At 39.8% G+C, this 18,598-nt stretch overlaps 1 protein-coding gene across 4 annotated transcripts in view; it reads left to right on the top strand.

Moving 5' to 3' along the window:
- Window positions 1-18,598, top strand: part of Clybl (citramalyl-CoA lyase) — a 246,235-nt gene that overhangs the window by 64,952 nt on the left and 162,685 nt on the right. The window contains exons 1-2 of one of the 4 annotated variants that reach the window (XM_074043055.1): window positions 7,215-7,233; window positions 14,478-14,601. The exons of 1 other annotated variant lie outside the window; for it this stretch is intronic. In XM_074043055.1, coding sequence (XP_073899156.1) covers window positions 14,510-14,601 — 92 coding nt within the window. In that variant the 5' untranslated portion in view covers window positions 7,215-7,233; window positions 14,478-14,509. Of the gene's footprint in view, window positions 1-7,214; window positions 7,234-14,209; window positions 14,602-18,598 lie in introns of those variants that run through there. 2 more of the 4 variants (XM_074043054.1, XM_020160884.2) reach the window with 2 other exon arrangements.

Genomic DNA, 18,598 nt, shown 5'->3' with positions numbered 1-18,598 from the left:
TCAGTGTTGTACAACCATCACTATGATCAATATTTTATATCCATATTTCATGAGCCCAAAAGGAAACCCTGTGCTGATTAGCAGTCACTCCCCATTTTCCCCCAAACTTTCAGAACTAGGCAATCACTAATCTATTTTTTGTCCCTGTGGGTTTGCTGAGTCTTGGCAGTTCATACAAATGGAATCATGTAATATGTGGTCCTTTTGTGACTGACTTCTTTCACTTACTATAATGTTTTCTAGGTTTATCTATGTTGTAGCATGTGTCAGTACCTCCTTCTTAAGGCCAAATTTTGCATTGTGTGTGCATGCCATATTTTATTTATTCATTGGTCAGTTGATGGAAATTTGGTTTGTTCTTACTTTTGGTTTATTTTAAATAATGTTTCTATGTACATTCATGTACAAGTTTTTGTCTGGACATATATTTTCTGGGGTATATACTTAGGAGTGGAATTAGATTTCTACTTCTTGGTAATACTCCCAAATAACCTATGTCAATTTCATTACTAGTGTCAAAACATCAGACAAATTTGAGAAGTAAGACCAAAAGCACAATTTTTCCCCTTTTCTTTCCTTGGGTCCATAGGTTCCTGGAGATGTTTCAGCTACTGTCCATGTTAACTTATAGGGCTACATGGCCATTTTTCTTTTTTCTATTTCTGGAGAAAGAAAATAGTAGGTTGCATCTAAAAGGGCAAACAACGAGGGAGAGAATCCACCTGCATTCGCATATTGAGAAGATAAGGTTATTTCAGAATCCTTTGTTTACTTTTAGCTGCATAATAATCTTCAAGTAGATTTTCTTACAACCTCTCCAAAATAAGGTTGCCAGGAAAGGCAGCCAAGTACACTGACTTTGAGAGGGGAAAAAAAAAAGGCTTGTAATTGCCTATCACTCCCTGGATTTACTTCTGGGGAGCACCAATTAAAAATCTCAAACATGTGGCTTTTTCAGTGAAATTATATTAATATGAAAGAGTTCTTATCAAATATGAGTGCATATGTGTGCATACATGTGTGTGTATGTGTGTGTGTGTGTTTTAAACATTTCCATAATGAGTTCCCAAGTGCTTTTTTGGCCATGGTTATTAAAGCTTGTGTGTTTGCAATTTCTTTGGCAAAGTGCCTTGAGCGAAGAAAGGATATAGTGTTCTCTTGGTTCTTTGCCCAAAGTAATTTTGGAGAAGTCTGTGACTGTATTTAGTTCATGTCATTCATTGGAGACAAGTCATTGTAATTACATTTGATCACAATCAGTTTACAGTTGTTTTATCATGTTTTCATGCTGAATATCTACTCAGACATCATAGCAAAACTTAATGGCTACTGTTTTATTTGTACATAAAATGTTTTATAGCCTTTTTTTCCAGTACACATCGGGTTTCAATCATCACTACTGCATAGCAAGAGGAAGGCTATGGATAAAGAACTATCAAAAATCCTTGACTACATAAAATTTTATTTCAGGTCACCCTGCCATAAAAGATACTGAATATATTTCAGTGGCTTTTCTGCCAACATGCTCACCATTGTAGAAGGGTTAGAGGAAACCATATGAAATACAGAACTTAATTCAACTAAGATGCCTTACATTTGCATGTGTTTTCCTTTGCAATGGGCAGACCAGTATTTTGAATGGCCCCTAGATAACACAGAGTAAAAGACACTAGAATACTGATATTTGGGGGATTTATGAAGCTGGGTATCTTCTTAGCCATAAGGCTGCACGTTTTGTCATTGTTGTTTCAGGTCTGCTCTAACATCTGCACTGTGGCAGAATTATGTTACAGGGTGTTATTTACAGCTGCCAAATGCTGAAGGCTCTTCTGTCTTGGACAGTCCCCGATTTGCTAATTGAGGAGGCCTTGCTTCACCAGTGAACTTAGATGAATTCACTTGTTATCTTCCAAGTGTCAGTTCTCACCATGTCTTATTTTCCCCAAAAGGTTGGTACAATATCTTCTGAAAACTGCTCCTGGTCTGGATGTTTGAGTCTGCATTGCTGCAGAAACTCCTATTAGAAAAGTGTAATTAATAGGAAACTTTGACATCCAGCTGAGAAAATTAGTTTGCATCAAAAAAGGCAAGATAAAAGATTAAAGAAAATTTAGTCCTAATCTAATTAACACCAATTAAAAGATGCTGATGAATTTGCACCAACAAATTGTTAATCATGCACCAATTTGCCTTTTCTGCAACCAAACCCAGATCAGGAAAATATTATTATCTTTTTTTATTTGAGGAGACTTAAATAGAGGGTTTGTTACGATCATCTTTTGTATAATTAAAGAAAAAGTAGGTGACAAAAGTTAGTGTGAAATATTTCACTCTACTGATATTTTAACTCTTTAAAAACATAAAATACAGGATAATTCTGTTAGTTTTCTTTAACCTGACATTCACTGAGGACCTAGTGTGCAAGCAGTTGCTCTATTAATGAAAAACTGAGTGTTTATGCAGCAACTTTTTTCCTCACCCAAAATATTTTAATTTGTTTGTATTTCTCATATGCTGCTCCTTAGAAATGAGCCTTTTGACTAAAATTTTCTTGCTAATTAAACTCTGCCCTGGATTCATGTTATAAAAGAATTGAGCTTTTACGCCTCCAGAAATGCTCTTGCTGTCTTAGAACTCCTCTTTAACAATGTGACTTTTTAGGGTTTCCAGCTAAAGTCCTCCTCACTTGGCAAGTCTGTGTTTCTGTTTAGCAGTGTTACTCAGATGGCCACTGTGCTGGGACTTATTTTTTCCTTGTGAATTGCTCTTACAGCTCCTCAGATGGTGATCTGAGTAATTGTGCAGGGGGCAGTGAAGCACAGACCTGTTATATCTGCAAATGACACATCTGTCCAAATGTCATGTAATGAGTAACCACAATCCACTTTATATGAAACCGTATTTCTTCTCTTTCCAAAATGGGAAAGGGAAGGTGGGAGGGAACTGTCTGGTAGGAACAGGAAGGAGAGATTTCTATGGATTCCTCTAGCCATTAATTATATAGGAAATTCTACAGCTGCCCTCAGATTTCCAGGTGCCTATTATTAAACTCCATTCAAAGAAAATGTTTGGTCACTAAGTCCTGATGTGAGAAAACAGCATCCTACAGAGCTATGTGTATTTCTGTCTAGTGTGTGTACTTAGATATTAAATAATATTAAATGACCTTATTATCTTCTTGAGGCAAAAGTTGATATCAAAATTTAGGAGGCTTAGGAAGCCCTGATTTGAAACCCCAGTCACACCAAAAAAAAAAAAAAAAAGGATGCTTCGTTTGTATTTTTAACTATTTGTGCAGGAATTTTTACATTCATGAGTTGGATGAGTTGGCCCAAACAAACTGGCTGGTGTTTTATTGAAGTTGGCAGTGCCTATGACAGCAAAAAAAGAAAGGCATTCTTTACAAATATCCTCTTCCTCCACACATTCTCAAGGTGATACCTGATACCAACCTTGCCATTGCCTTCTTGAGCACACTTGGTACCTCTCTGTGGTTTTGCCTGCAGGTCTCTGATGGTACAGCAGATCTTTCCACAGGACATACTCCCATTTCCATATTCCACTTTTGGTATGAAATTGTGCATCAAGATAAAGGTGAGATGGCATTAGTAGGGTTAGGATATCAGAGTTATCTGGTGGATATTCCTATACAGTTGAAATAAAAGAATGACATCTAAGTTAATTGACTTTATAAAAAGTAGCTGTAAGCTGGGGATTAGCTCAGTGGTAGAGTGCTAACCTATTATGTACAGGGCCTGGATTTAATCCCTAACACTGCAAAATAAATAAATAAATAAATAGTAATTTTATATGAGGCCTTCAAAAATAGTTGACAGGGGCTTGTCAGTGAACAGACCAAACACCCTACTTCCAATCTAAAACCCAGAGTTTGTTACCACTTGTAGAAAGCTTATTTATTTTAAACTTAGATAAGTTTTTTTTTTTTTTCCCCCTTATTTTGGTGGGACTAGTGTTTGAACTCAGGGCTTTGACCTGCAAAGCAAGTGTCCTACCACTGGAGCCACACTTCCAGTCCATTTTGCTCTGGTTATTTTGGAGACGAGGGTCTCACAAACTATTTGCCCAGGCTGACCTCAAACTACAATCCTCCAATCTCATCCTCCCAAGTAGCTAGGATTATAGGTGTGAGCTACCTTCGCTTGGCTCCTAGGTAAGATCTTGAGTTATCTGACGTCCTTCTATCATAGAATGACCCATCAGAGCAGCATAGGGGTTCTGAGTGTTTCTTCTGGGGCCATTGCCACCTGTGCTCTATGTCTGGCTTCCCTCTTACCAGTAGTACAGACACTGGGTGACTGCCAAAACTCAGGGTCCAGTTTTTGGTCTTAGGACAGACCACTTGGGGTTCTCTTGTTAGCCTCAAACCTTAATTACATTAGCACTAAGCTTGGACCAAATTTTTTTAAATGGCCTAGTTGGGGCTGGTGGTAGCTCACTTGCCTAGCAAGGGCAAGGCCCTGAGTTTAACCCCCAGTACTTGTCAACAAAACAATACATATAGCTAATTAATAACATTAAAATGATAAAAAAAAAATGGCCTGGTTGATGGTACATAACATTTCTCGTGATGACCTATTCACATGTTCTTTCCTATGTTATTAAAGAAAGAAAGATCATTTGAGGACTGGAGACTTGACTTAAGTGGTAGTGCTAGAGCCTGCCTAGCAAGTGTGAGGTCCTGACTTCAAACCCTAGAACCACCAAAAAAAAAAAAAATTATTTGAATTGTTTTATAGATTTTCATTTTTGGTGATTGTTTTTGATAGCAGCCATAACATCAGAAGATTATAAGAGGGGTCATTTGTCTGTGAACAGAGTCCTCAAGAAAGAGGTAGAATTATACTTTACCTTTCGCAGGCAACACAAATACCAAGTGCGTGATTGACTCTAGAATGGATCTTGAGTATTCAGAGTGTTTGGTTTCGTTTTGTTTTTGGTGCTATCTTTACAGCTTCTCTGTTAATTTGAAATTATTTTAAAAAGGGAAAATTTTTAAATATAAAAACTGGATTTCTCAAATGAACCTTCTTGGGCATGATTCTGAAAAGAAGCCAGAGGTTACACTAGGCCAGGGATTCTCAGGCCACCACCTCACCTGTAGGGGGCAGTCTTCCTAGTCAGTGGACCCTGAGAGCAGCTTGATTATGTTCCACAGTTTAACGTAGCTCTGCAGGATCTACCAGCCTGATGATGCAGTGAACTAAATGGTCCCCCGAAATGACAAATAACAAGATAAAATGTTCCCAAATCCATTTACTTCTTACGCCTGCCACCCGAGCCATAGGTTTAAGTGAACACTTGAACTGAGGTTCACGGTATTGTGTGTTTCTGCTCTGAGGAGTTCACAAAACCTTCTTTTATAAAGAAAACAACCAGCCAATAAAATGGTATTAGAGTACATTATATATGTGACCAATCATTTTATAAAATCTGATGTAAGCCCTCAGGCATAATTGGAGTTCTTAGCAAAATACTTTGGTTTTAAATATTTCTATGACCCTCTAAGGGGAACTTAGCAATTACTCTTAAATTTTCAAAGTGGTGCATGGAGTTTCAGCTGTGTGATTTCCATTAAAGCCCATAGGAGTCTTGTTGCTAAAACGTCACACGACTCACGAAAATGTGCTCCTTCTTGTGAGATTGTTAGAAGTAATGGGTATGGAAGTGTAGCCCAGCATTTTTGGTACATTTACAGGCTTTCTGCACTTGTTTCAAATTCTATACTCATAAAAACTCAACAGTTGCATAAGAATTGAAAGGGGAAAAAAGGCCTATTATGTGTTTTCCAAAAGTGAAGGGTAGAAAAAACAGAGAATGGATTTTTTAAATTAAGAACTAAATTTTAAAATAATTCTTAAAAAAATCCAAGTGTTTAAAAAAAAATCATCATCTTTGTTTGAAAATTAATATAGCAGCCTCCAGACTTTCCTTAAAATCAAACTTAAAAAAAAAAAGACAGTTTTTCACTATAATCATATAAAATGGTATTGGGTTTTCAGTGACCTCCCCTATTGAAACCTACCATTTGAGCATCATTCCCTCAGATGGGGGGAGACCTGAAGGTGTGAGTTCCTTCTGTGTTGTCCCTTCTGTACATTATTTGCCTGCATCCCTGTGATTAAGGAGCTGTTATTCCTATTAATACAATCTAGGAGGTCAGAGCCCACATCTGTCTGACTCTAGAGACCAGATTTCCCCATTACTCTATGATGTGCCACCCATGAGGAGAAAGCGCAGCAGCTGGCAGGGACTGCTGTGGGGTTGTGACAGGCACACTCCTTCCACCCTCACTGTACCATACTCTGACTTCTTCAAGAGCATAGGGCTGCTGCACTTGAACTGCACCCCAGATCCACACGGAGAAGCAGGCAGTCCCCGGCTCATTGGCCTGGCCTACCCAAACACCTGAGGGATGAAACCCAGTTCCTTCTATGGCAGAGACATCTTTGGAATTCTGTTTTCACAGTCCTTTGGGGACAGTTGAGGCCAGGAGCTGGCCTGAGTCATATAAGTATTTGTTTCATTACCTTAAGAGAAAGAAAACTAGAGAATGAGACTCCATGACTCTCTTGAGATCATTATTGTTGGCTCAGTTTCAATAGGGTGATGTTTTGCTGTAGATTGCTTTACTAAGCCGTCCCAAATTACCATTTATATTCCTTGTCGAATCTCAGGGAGATCCTGTAGACATGATTTTTCTGAAATCTCTCCTGATGTCTGACAAGCAAATTTTAGGATAGCCTTTAAAAATAATGGTGAACATTATATAGAACCAGTTTTCCCCACATAGCAGTACATGAATAACATTGGTTGAGGATGTCCCAGCGGGGGTCAGAATTGGGTACCAAGCAAGGGAATGTCAGAAGGGCCGGGGAGAATATCAAGGTACAAATGGGAGGAAATAAGCCATTGTTTCTTTAAAAGCTTAGTGTCCTCAATAATGAGAGGCTATGAACTAGTTTTTTTAGAACAGTAACTTCTTAACTTCCCAGCCTTAATAGCTCCAAGGGTCACTAGCCCAGAGCCCCGGGCTACACCTGCCTTGCATAGATTAGGGTTCGCTGCAGCTGTCTTCATTTGCAAGACTAAGGTGTAGCTGGAGAGGCCGAAGCGCTCAGCGTGGCGCCCTCCTCCTCATCTCCGTAGGCTGGCGTCGCGGATTAAGATGGCCATTGCAAGCCAGGCCATTGCAAAAATTGCAAGATGAGGCAGGTAACGACTTCCTGGGTTTTATGTGTCAGACCTTCCGAGGTATGAAGCGGGAACCTTCTACGGGTCTGCCTTGAATTAGCCATACCTTTTACAATCAGCTCTGTTGAGGAGCTGCTGCCAGCACTGTCCCCCGCATATCCGTGGGCCAAGCAAGCCTTTGGCACACAGACATTTGTAGCGAGCTGGCGAATGGGTGGCATGATCTCTCCGTGAGCACAAAAGGGAATGAATGCGCTTTGAAACCTGTAGTTAGCGTCAGTCTGTGAGTTGGACAAGCTTTTCCCTGTAATGGGAATTCGTTTTGCAGAAAATACAATTAGGATAATTCTTGTGTGTTCTCTACAGGAAGGAAGTAGTATACTGCTTGTGAATGGTGGGCTAAATGAGGGAACCATTAAAGGGTTTTTAATAGACTTTTGAACCAAAAGACATAAGGGACTCTAGTTATGTTGCCTTAATTGAGAAATATTTTGCAGTGTGAGGAGACTTAATCAAGTGTTCATTACATACCTGGTCAGGGATCAGGCTGAATGTTTGTTTAAGCAATTGGATAAAGTGCGCATTGAAGACCCGTTAGTTATGTGAGAATGCGATGCCGTGCTCATCATGTCTCCTGTGGGTGCAGAGTATCAGATACTTGGTTTACTGTGTTGGGTTGAATGCTTCTGTTCTAATTTCTAATGAACTTTACCACCAGACTACTTGATCATGACTAAGCCCAGGAACAATGCAAATGGAATTGCCCCCTGATGGGGCAGAATGGGCCCAGATGGCCCTTAAAAGGTGATAATTAGGAAATATAGCATATCTGAGTAGCTAGAGAGAGAGAAGCTTGTTAAAGACAGTCAATCTGTTTGAAGCAATGGTCTTTCCCTTAATTATATGCATTTTCATTTAGAGTTGCTTTAAAGTAAAATTTTCCCAGGAAAAATTATTAGTAGCTAGAACCTAGAAACCACACTTTTTTTTTTTTTTTGGGTACTCTGTTTCAGATTATCTTGAAAATTCTTTTCTTCATACTTTTTTTTTCCCCCAGATCTGTGTAACAGACTTGCTGTGTGTATATGTTTAAGGGTCCATTTTAGGTTATTTTAGCTCTTATACTAAAACAGTGGGGGAGTGATTAAAAGTGAGAAGAATAGTGGTATTTGTAAACTGAGTTTTTAAAATTAAAATAGTTGCAAGATATTACAGTCTGTGATTTCATATACTTTGTAAGATTGCCTTAAATGCTTCCTTCTTGGCAGCATAATATCCAAATACTTTTTAAATATGTTGTTAAGATAATTTTGCATATGACAAGTTGGACTTTTAAAGAAGTATATTTTTATCTGAACTAGTATATTTGCACTTACTAATAATACCACTCATTTGACTTTTCTTTAGTCAGGTTGTGTGTGTGTGTGTACAAACTTGGCATTACTGTAAGAATAATAAGTGAACTGGGAAAGAGAAAGTGGCAGCTTGAAAAGAAAGAAGAAATATGCTCATCCTACCTCTTCCAGCTCCTGCATGGAATGGAGGATGGTGAAAGTAGCAGGTCCTGGAAATTAAAATATAGTACAAAAGCCAGAGCAGCCAGAAGGCAACTTCCCCTTATTTGTAAAGTCAGAAAGTCAAATTGCATTGAATTGCTATATTAAATTATTTTGAATATTTTGGCAGTCATATTTTGGCAAGATGAGTTGCTTTACTGAAATTTCTCAATACCATCACTCATTCTGACAAAAGCCAGTGGTACACATGCACCTTTGGAACTGAAGCCAAGGTGAAAACCTGCCTTTTCCAGGTCTGCTCACTCACTCAGGTTTGGAAGGACTCATCATAAAGTTGGCCTCACACCCCAAGCATCACTCTTTCCATCCGGGTCCCAGGAGCTAGTGCTTGGGGCTTAATACAAATATGTAGAACATCTTCCCCATAAAAATTTCTTTTGGGTCTTGACACTTTAAGGTTTGTTACTGAAAAATGGATCTAGCTCACTTTCAGTTTCAGGATTCCAGAAGCAAACAGCCAGACAGAGTGAACGAAGAGGCACCCTGCTGTCCTTCAGTAAGCTGCAGGAAGAGGGAGGACCCTGAGTGAGCCATAGGGACGTTACCTATAGGATGTTTTGAACTGTATCCTTGCAGTTATTAACAAGTTGTCCTATCCAAAGTAATCTGGCTCAAACTTATTACCAGTGAAAAATAAAAATTATCTAGTGCAGGCATCTTAAAGGGAAGACAGAAGAGGAAAATGGAGATAAAAGTCACAGTTATGTTTAATTTCATGATTCTCAGCAAGGAACGATTTAAATCCCTTACCCCCGACCATATCTGTAAACGAGAGTATGATTTTGGGGGATTGAATTCAATGATTTCAACTTGAGTAATTTCGAATTAAGACCCAGTACCATGTTTACCAAATGACTGCATTTATTTACTGTTATTTTCTATGTGCAGCCAGATTCTAACCTTTTTTAAATCCCTCATAGAATAATCTCTGAAGAGCAGCCTCAACTTTTTCAAGTGTTTTTCTTGTTTTGTTTTGTTCTTTTTAAGATAAATTTGATCAACAACCAAGCTGGCCTCTTGTCAAAATCACTAATACCCGAATGCTATAACAGTATTTGGAACTTTAACGGAAATTTAAAGAACCCAGTTAGCCCATGAGGTGGATGGCCATTAACTTTGCATTCTTTTTAGACTGTTTTATTAATTAGTTCTCTTGAACTCAAATAGGTTACATCCTCAGCAGTAAATTGCATCCATTTGCAAATTCTGTGGACGAAATTTGCATTTGGCCTAAATGCTATCCACATTGTTGTGTTAAGTAGTGTTTTATCTCTCTGTACTGTACCCTACCTCCTCCTCTGCCTCCTCCCCCACCCCCAGCAGAAAGTTTTATTCACTTTTCTTCTGAGAAGGGAGGGTAGCCTGTAGTTTGGTCACTTGGCACCATCTTTTTTTATTGTTAAATCCACTAAAGCCATTATGCCTGGCGGTATCAGGCAAGGTCCTTCCGGTGTTCTGGTCGGCTAAGCTTTCAGAGTTCTTTGCTGTTTATTTTACATGGAATGGTTTCAGCTTCTGCCCTTGCTTTGAGAGCTGATAAAAAGGAACCTTAAAAAAAGAAGTTAGTTTTTGTTGGAGATTTTTTTTTTCCTCTTGAATTTTCCCTTGTATTTCTACACCTTCACCCCCACCCCCAATCATCACCTTTTGTTTGTGTGGTTATTTAAAAATATTTTTGAATTAATAATAATATTCATAGGTTGGAAGACAAAATAGAATTGGTTCACTCCCCACTACCAATTGATGTAGTCATCAGTGTTTCAGTTCTGTTTGCCATCATGATTTGAGAATATCCAAAGATACTGGTATTTAACAGAACTTCCTGTCATTTATTTGCACAACTCTTTTCAAAGAGTTAATATCAAACTTACACATGAAAATCTACCATTTATAATGGGATGGGTTCCTTTTCAATTCATACTTTACAATTCAACAGGGGGATCTCTTCCCTCTTAAAAAATCATTAATCACATACTTCTGTCGTTTTCTCTCAGTTTCCTCAGGGGAAAAGTTATTTGAATAACAAACAAACAAACAAAAACCCTTCACCACAAGTAGCTGTCAACCTCCTACTTGAACAAAAGCTTTCTCTCATACTGAGACCTACAGTGTTTTGTTTAGTTAGAGGCAGCAGGGTGGTATAGATTCTATGCAGAAAGGCTGGGTTAATAAGCACTTTCTGGAGTTAGTATCGCTCTTGATTAACTCTTGGATTACTTGCTTTTTGTTGGAGACCTGCACTCACTGCCCCCTCCAGAATTCCAGCGTGGTCCTCCTCCATAGATGCCTCTGCCTAGATGCTGTGAAGGTGGACAGCAGGGAAAGCAAAAAGTCTAAACATTACTTGTTTCTTTAACCTAAGTCACATTTTCTTTTATGATTATTATTATTATTTTAGTGGGACTGGGGTTTGAATTTAGGGCTTCATGCTGGCAAAACAGGTACTCTACTGCTTGAGGCACTCCTCCAGTACATTGGCTCTGGTTATTTTGGAGATGGGATCGAACAATCTTCTTGATCTCACTCAGCCTTCCAAGTAGCTAGGTTTACAGGTATGAGCCACCAGCACTGGGTAGATTTTTTTAATGAATATCTAAGATGATCTGGAGTTGTAAATAAGCTGTGCAAACTAATTTTTAGATGCAAGTCTTTAGTTCAAGCCAACTTTGGGGGGGGGGCGGTACTGGAGTTTGAACTCAGGGCCTACACCTTGAGCCACTCCACCAGCCCTTTTTTGTGATGGGTTTTTCCAGATAGAGTCTAGCGAACTATTTGCCTGCCTGGGCTTGCTTCAAACTGAGATCATCCTGATCTCTGCCTCCTGAGTAGCAAGGATTACAGGTGATAGCCACTAGCCACCCATGCCTGACTCAAACCAAGTCTTATATAGAAACTAAATTTGGGGGAATAGCCTGGGATCAGAATCGCTCTCCCTTACCTCTCTGTTGAAAGGAGCTTTAGAGCCCCAAGTTTAAAAATCATTCTGTATAATAAAATAGGATGAAAAAGATTCTTTCTTGAGACTGTGTATTAGATTAAGCCATATGAAATTGCCACTATTTCAGCAATTTTGACTTAAAAAAAATTGGCACTAGCAACATTGGTTTTATTGCATCTCTTACAATCACACCACCTGGTAAAGAAATGAAAAAAAAAGAGAAAGCTTGAGAATTGGACTACAAGCTCCTAATGAGCAAATAGTAACTTCCCCTCTTCCTCCCGCTCTCCCTTCTTCCCTCCTTTCTCATTCACCTGGTGAGTCCCTATGTACTGCTGGTTCTAGGAATATAAGTGATGAAAGAACTAGTCACTGCCCCAACTCACTCACAGTAGAGAGGATAAATAAATACAGGACAACCCATGTGCTGGAACAGCCACAGGCGGTGGAAACAGAGCTGAAGAGTCTAGGATCCTGAAAACCATGCTGCACAGAGGTCCAAGTCCCTGAGTGTTTAGAATGCTGCTTCTATGAATGGTATCAAAAGTATGAATGGTGTCAGAAAGTAGATACTCAGGGTTCATTCTTCATAGCCAGGAGGTGTGAAAGTGAGCCATAAATCCAGTGACTTGTTTGTTTTCTTCTTTCTTTCTTTCATTTTTAATAAAGTGCTTAGAGCCAGGCATTAATGGCTCACACCTGTAATCCTAGCTATTTCGGAGGTAGAGATCAGGAGGATTTCAGTTTGAAGCCAGCCTGGGCAAATAGTTCTAGAGACCCTATGTCAAAAAACCCATCACAAAAAGGGCTGGTGGAGTGACTCAAGGTGTAGGCCTTGAGTTCAAATCCCAGTATTGAAATAAGTAAAGTGCTTAGAACTTATACTACTTAATACCAATTGCCCTGTTTCTGTAGTCACAATTACTTCCAGCCCGAAATTGACATAGCATTTAAAACTAACAGTTTTAGAGTGGAATGTGGTGGTGTAGGCCTGTAATCCCAGCCCTTAGAGGCTGAGGAGGAGGCTCATGAGTTTGAGGTCAGCCTGAGCTATCTAGCAAGACCCTATCTCAAAACAAAACAAAAATAGCCAGGTACTAGTAGCTCATACCTGTAATCCTAGCTACTGGGGAGATTGAGAAGCCCTGAGTTCAAACCCCAGTCCCACCAAAAAGTTAAATAATTAAAATTACAGATTAATTGAAAAATATTTCGAATACCATAATTTTCACATTTTGAAAAGTATAGAATTAAATGGTTTTTAGCCTATTGACAAAGTTGTGAAGTGATCATTACTGTCTAATTCTAGGATATTTTTCTTGTCACCTGAAGCCCCTATTCCCACTGGCATTCACTCCTCATGTCCTGTCTTCCCTCCTCTGACAATCGCCAATCTACTTTCTTAATCTGTAGATTTGCCTATTCTGGACATTTCCTATAAATGGTAATATAATTGTGGTGGTTTATGTCTAGCTTCTTTCACCTAACATAATGTCTTCAAGGGTCATCCATTCCTTTCTTACAATGCTTTCCTCTTTATAATAGCTCCTTTCTAGGAATATATCACATTGCATGCATGCATACATCCAATGATGGCTATTTGGGTTGTTTCCACTTTTTGTCTGTTATGACTGGATTTTAAATTTCTTGTGACAGGCATCGTCCTTGTTCTTTATGTATCCCCACAATACAGCCCCCACAAGGCACAAAGTAGATCCTCAGAAAACTCTAGGGGATAGAAATAACCAATTCAGTGTCCTTGAAATCACTAGTATGCCTAACACAGATATATTCATATTCTCTCTCTCTCTCTCTTTCTCTCACTCAACAAATGACAGCTTATCTGGATAGAAGCTCAGTACTGTCCATCAAGCCATCCAGCTGAGAGTAGACCCTCCTTATCTGCTGTGGGGCCTTCACAAGGATCCTGGGATTTCTTCAGGTTGCCTCATCCCCATGGCAGCAGTTACATGACCCGCTTTGGTTTATATAGATCCTTTAAGAGAGATTATTCTAAGTACCACTGGAACCCAAGCAGTGGCAGGCCCCATGGAAACCCCAGCATTTGGGGGCACCCTCCCTGTTTGACACTGTTCATCTTCTTTCTGGGGGATTTGAGCAGGGAAGCTCTAACAAACCTAACCAGGCTTCAGCTTGGGAGCATTGTGCAGGAGATTTAAGGAAGATTATTTTAAGACTCTGGGAAGACAGGAGCAACATCTTTCTGATTTATTCTGTCTTTCCTTCAAAGTCTGTGATTTTTACCATGTATTTCAGGTTGGATTTAAGAAACAGAGCTGGCCTCTACCTTTGATGTTACAGTACTGAGGAGAGGAGGGGCAGTTGAAACAAAACTCGTAATTGCCCAAATTTACAATAGGTTCCCAGCAGCAGCCAGCACAAAAGAAATGTTAATGTGATAAACTGTAAATGGAAGGAAGCTAAGCAGGATTTATGGCTGGAGTGCACCTCCATGAAGACTCTGGAGTCTCCTTCCTTCATAAGTGAGGCATTTCAGTGGCCACAGTAGAATTGAGCTCATTTGAAAAAAGGTGACCAGTCTGTGTCCTCCCTGCCTCATATGCACAAACTGGCTGCTGTAAAAACCTGGGAAATCTGAGGAAGACTTGCAGGAGAGCATCAGGCATCTGAAGATGGAGCCTAAAAGCCTGCCAGAGCCAAGAGCACATGTTAGCTGTGAGCATGCATGTGCCACAGCTGCAACTGAAGCATGCGTTTTCCTTCCACAGGCCTGCACTGGGGACTGCCACAGACACAGCAGATGGCTGCAGTGTTTCTGTGTTTCAACCGCAGAGTGAGAGGGCAGTGTGTCATTCGCTGGTCAGACACCTCCCCCTCCACCAGGGCCATGCTGTAAGTGGCTGCTTTTCACACTTGGGTTCCCGAGGGTTCTGTCTCATTCCAGCCTCACACATACCTTTACCTTGGTTGGGGTGGTGTTGTCCCCTTGGCCAGTTTGGTTTTGTTAATGAGCTGAGAGCACAGTCTATAAGAGTGCTGAGATCTCCTTTCCTTACTTCACGTCATGAGGGGCTTCCCCTCATGTAACTAGGAGCAGTTCTCTTGCCCACTTGCCTTGGGTACCTTCCCCACTGGCTTGGGAATTCCAGTTGTAGCCTTAGACTTTACATATTAATAATAGATAAAATTAAAAGCAAACCTGCATATCAGCTAAGTGTGTTTTCCCCCTCTCCCCCTTTTGGAAGTTGGGGAAAGAACTCAAATAGGTGTCTTCTGTTTGTTTGCTTTTTACGGTGCCTGGGATCAAACTCAGAGCCACTGAATACTGAAGTCCTTAGTTTCAGGTATGTCATCTACATGTGAGCAGCATGACTTGGGGTAGCCTGCAAGTCCTCATTGCTCTAGAATTAATTCCAGAATTCTAACTTTAAAATAAAGTATCCATATTTAAAAGTTCTTGCCAGTTTTAAATACTACCTTAGTGGTGCTGCAGAGCAGGATGTGCAGGAACACATCGTAGGGCACATAGTTCTAGGGATCTGCTCTGCTCATTTGTAAGTAAGAAAAGATCTCTTTTCCTCATCCATCGAAGGGTTCATGGCTGACACAATGATAGATTAACAAAAAAAAAAATGCCTTTATTTAATACAGGTTTTTCATGGTATGGGAGCCTTCAGAAATGAAAACCCAAAGAACTTGGGAAAACTGTTTTTATGGACAGGCATGCAGAAGTGTGATTAGAGAACAAAGAGGGATGATCTGATGGTACTGAACTAGGGGACTTAGCAGGACCTGCTTGTTCACATTCCTCTTGGTGTTCTTGTGTGACATTCCCCCTGGACACAGGGAAGGACACTTGTCACATGAGGGTTTTCAGGGGATGACCTTCAGGAAGGTCATCTTCTGACCTTCCTGCTTCTGCAGTTTTTTCAGATGTCTTCAGCTGAAAATACTCAGTATGGCAAGGTGCCATGTTTGGGAAGATTGAAGGAAGACTTTCTGAAGTTTTTGCTGAGAGGTGCAAAAGAGAAATTTAGAGTAATGGTCCCTAGGTCAAGGTGGCCACTCCATAGTCTCATTTTCTCTGAAGGATGGCAAGCTGTCCTCCAGAAGTCTATTCTGGAAAAGGCTCTATAATTGCTTTCTAATCAATGTGTGGACAAAATTTTGGGGCATATAGAAGTTTGACACTAAAACCACATAACAAAGATCACTCATTAGTAAAAATAATTGAAATTTAAATCTACTGTTCAGATCTTAGTACATATGACACATGGCAAAAATCAATTTTTTCACATAGGAAAGAAGGGGGAAAAAGGCTGAAAAAGAAAGATGAGAATAGAAGGAACTCTGTTCACAGAGAGCTATACTTTATTTGTTTATTGCAGTGGTGGAGATTGAACCCAGGGCCTGGTACATGCTAGGTAAGGAAGTGCTTACCTTTTGGGCTGTACCCTCATTCCTTTTTGTTGTTGTTGTTGTTTGGCAGTACTGGAGTTTGAACTCAGGGCCTCGTGCTTACTAGACAGGCACTCTACCACTTGAGCCACACCTCCAACTATATATTTTTTTTCCAGAGAGAGTCTTGCTAACTGCTCAGGGTGGCCTCGAATTCATGATCCTCCTATCTCAGCCTCCCAAGTAGCTGAGCTGGTGATCCCAGGGGTGTGTCACCATTCTTAAATCTCCATTTTTCTTCACAAAGGCACACACCTGTACTTCATAACTTTCTGCTTCTTTTGACTCTGTCTTTTCTAGGTTTTATAACAGAGCTCATCTTTTTATGTGTGCCTCTGTTGCTGCTACAGGTACTTTCCCCAAAACATGGGTCACTGTATTCTTTTGTTGTTGTTTTGGTTTTGTTTCTTGAGACTAGTTCTCACTGTGTTGTCTAGGCTGTCCTTTAACCTGGGGACTCAAGTGATCTCCCTGCCTCAGCCTTCTCAGTACTGGAACTATAGGCTTATGACACCTTGCTGGCTTGGGCCATTGTATCCTAATGCCCTGATCCATTCCACTAAGTTCTGTTAGTTTCTTTATTATTTTTGAGTCTTAAGAGTGTTGAGGGTGTGTGACAGTAAAAAACACATGGATTGGAATTAGGGCTTGGAGAAACCCTGAGGTGGAATAGTTTGACTCTGTGATCTGTCAAATGGGTATAATCAAAGTCTTTGATGGGTAGTTGTAAACCAGTGTGCTCACAGTGAGTTTACTGTCATTTGCAATAACCTTCTGTTTAATTTTATCTGCAAATGGCACTAGCTTTTGATTTCCTCTTTTGTGCTGATATTGGTTCTGCTGCACTCCACAGGCTGTTAAAGCACCAAGTCATCAGGGCACTGGGTCTAAAAGTGTATGTGTTGCCCTACATTTTGGTTGCATGGTAATAGGAAAGAAATTGATTAAGGATATTAATGTGGCCTACCACTAAATCTCAGGAAGGCTCCCAGGCCACACAAAACACAAAATCCTTACAACACGTACATGTTCGTATGGTTGTGGATGATTCAAAGGCGTTGTGTCATGTGCTGTTTTTTAAATTGTTGGATTATGTGGACTCAGTGTTGCATGCCTTGATGGAGTTGCCATTTGAGGATCAGTGTCATTTCTGGGCCCCCAACAGAATTACATTCAAGCTATAAGTAGTTATGCAGAGTCATAGGTTAAATGATTTGGGAATAAATGTCATTTGACATGACAGAAATGAACCCTCTGAGGCTTGTATTTCCGATGGGACTTGCTCTCACTTATAGTTCCCGTGTTAAGTAATTTTATTAACTGAGGCAAGGAGGGGCATGTGGTGACAAGGAAATATTTTTTCTAACATTTTAATCCCAATCACAAAATTTATTATGTGTGGCTTTATGCGCGTTTGTAGCTATAAAACCCTGGAAGACGACGAAAGTAAAAATTAGAATGTGTTGTTTCTCTTCCCAGGTGTTATTTAAAGCATTGTATGAATTGTCAAAAAGATTAATTGTTGCTTGCAGCTAAACAGATGATAAATTTTAAAATTATATTATTACTGTGTGTCAGCATAAAAGCTCTGTGTCCCAAGTGTGTCACCTTTTTCTGTTGCTGTTGACAAGGTTCACATTTTATAGCACACTGCCAGAAGGTGTTGACATATATTCAGATTACTGATTAAATGTTTTAAAAACGTGCCACTCAGACACTAACCCTGATGTTCTATGAAAGAGTTGTTTTTAGGAGTAAATTTTTTTTCTCCCTTCACCATTGATATGGAGGAAATTTTAAAAGTTGCCATTTAAAAACTAAACCTAATGTTATTACAAAGTCCTATTTTAAATCATCTCTATTTTCAGTTGCAGCCTGCAAAAGAAATTTTCATTCCTTGCCTTCTCCTTAGAAAGAAAGACACAACGTGGTATAAAAAATGTCTTGGAGGAAGGTGCTAAATTGTGACGTGTAAACACCCCTGCTTGGCGCTGGATGGAGGGAGGAGGGAGGTGAGGACTGGTTTGAGATTGTATGTGCCTCATAATTCTCTTGTTTTCACTCCAAGTTTCAAAGCTGATACAGCTCTTGTATCTCAAATTGTTGAAGCCCCTATAAGTCCTTTGACACTGGAATGCTTAAAGACATCACTGGTCATGGCTTTTTGAATTTTGTGGATGAAATGGTCTTAGTCCAGAGGCTTCAATGGAGCTCAAATATATATTTGCTACAGTGACAAATGTAATGCCTCATGAATCAGGCACCCTGACTCATGCCTGTAATCCTAGATGCTCAGGAGGCAGAGATCAGAAGGATGGAGGTTCAAAACCAGCCAGGGCAAATAGTTCTTGAGACACTATCTGGAAAATACCCAACAAATAAAAGGGCTGGCAGAGTGGCAAAAAAAAAAAAAAAAAAAAAAAATCCTCAT

Source organism: Castor canadensis, chromosome 10, assembly GCF_047511655.1.
Source record: "Castor canadensis chromosome 10, mCasCan1.hap1v2, whole genome shotgun sequence".
Lineage (NCBI taxonomy): Eukaryota > Metazoa > Chordata > Mammalia > Rodentia > Castoridae > Castor > Castor canadensis.
The sequence above is the reverse complement of the archived record's forward strand: the minus strand, read 5'-3'. Positions and strand labels throughout refer to the sequence as shown.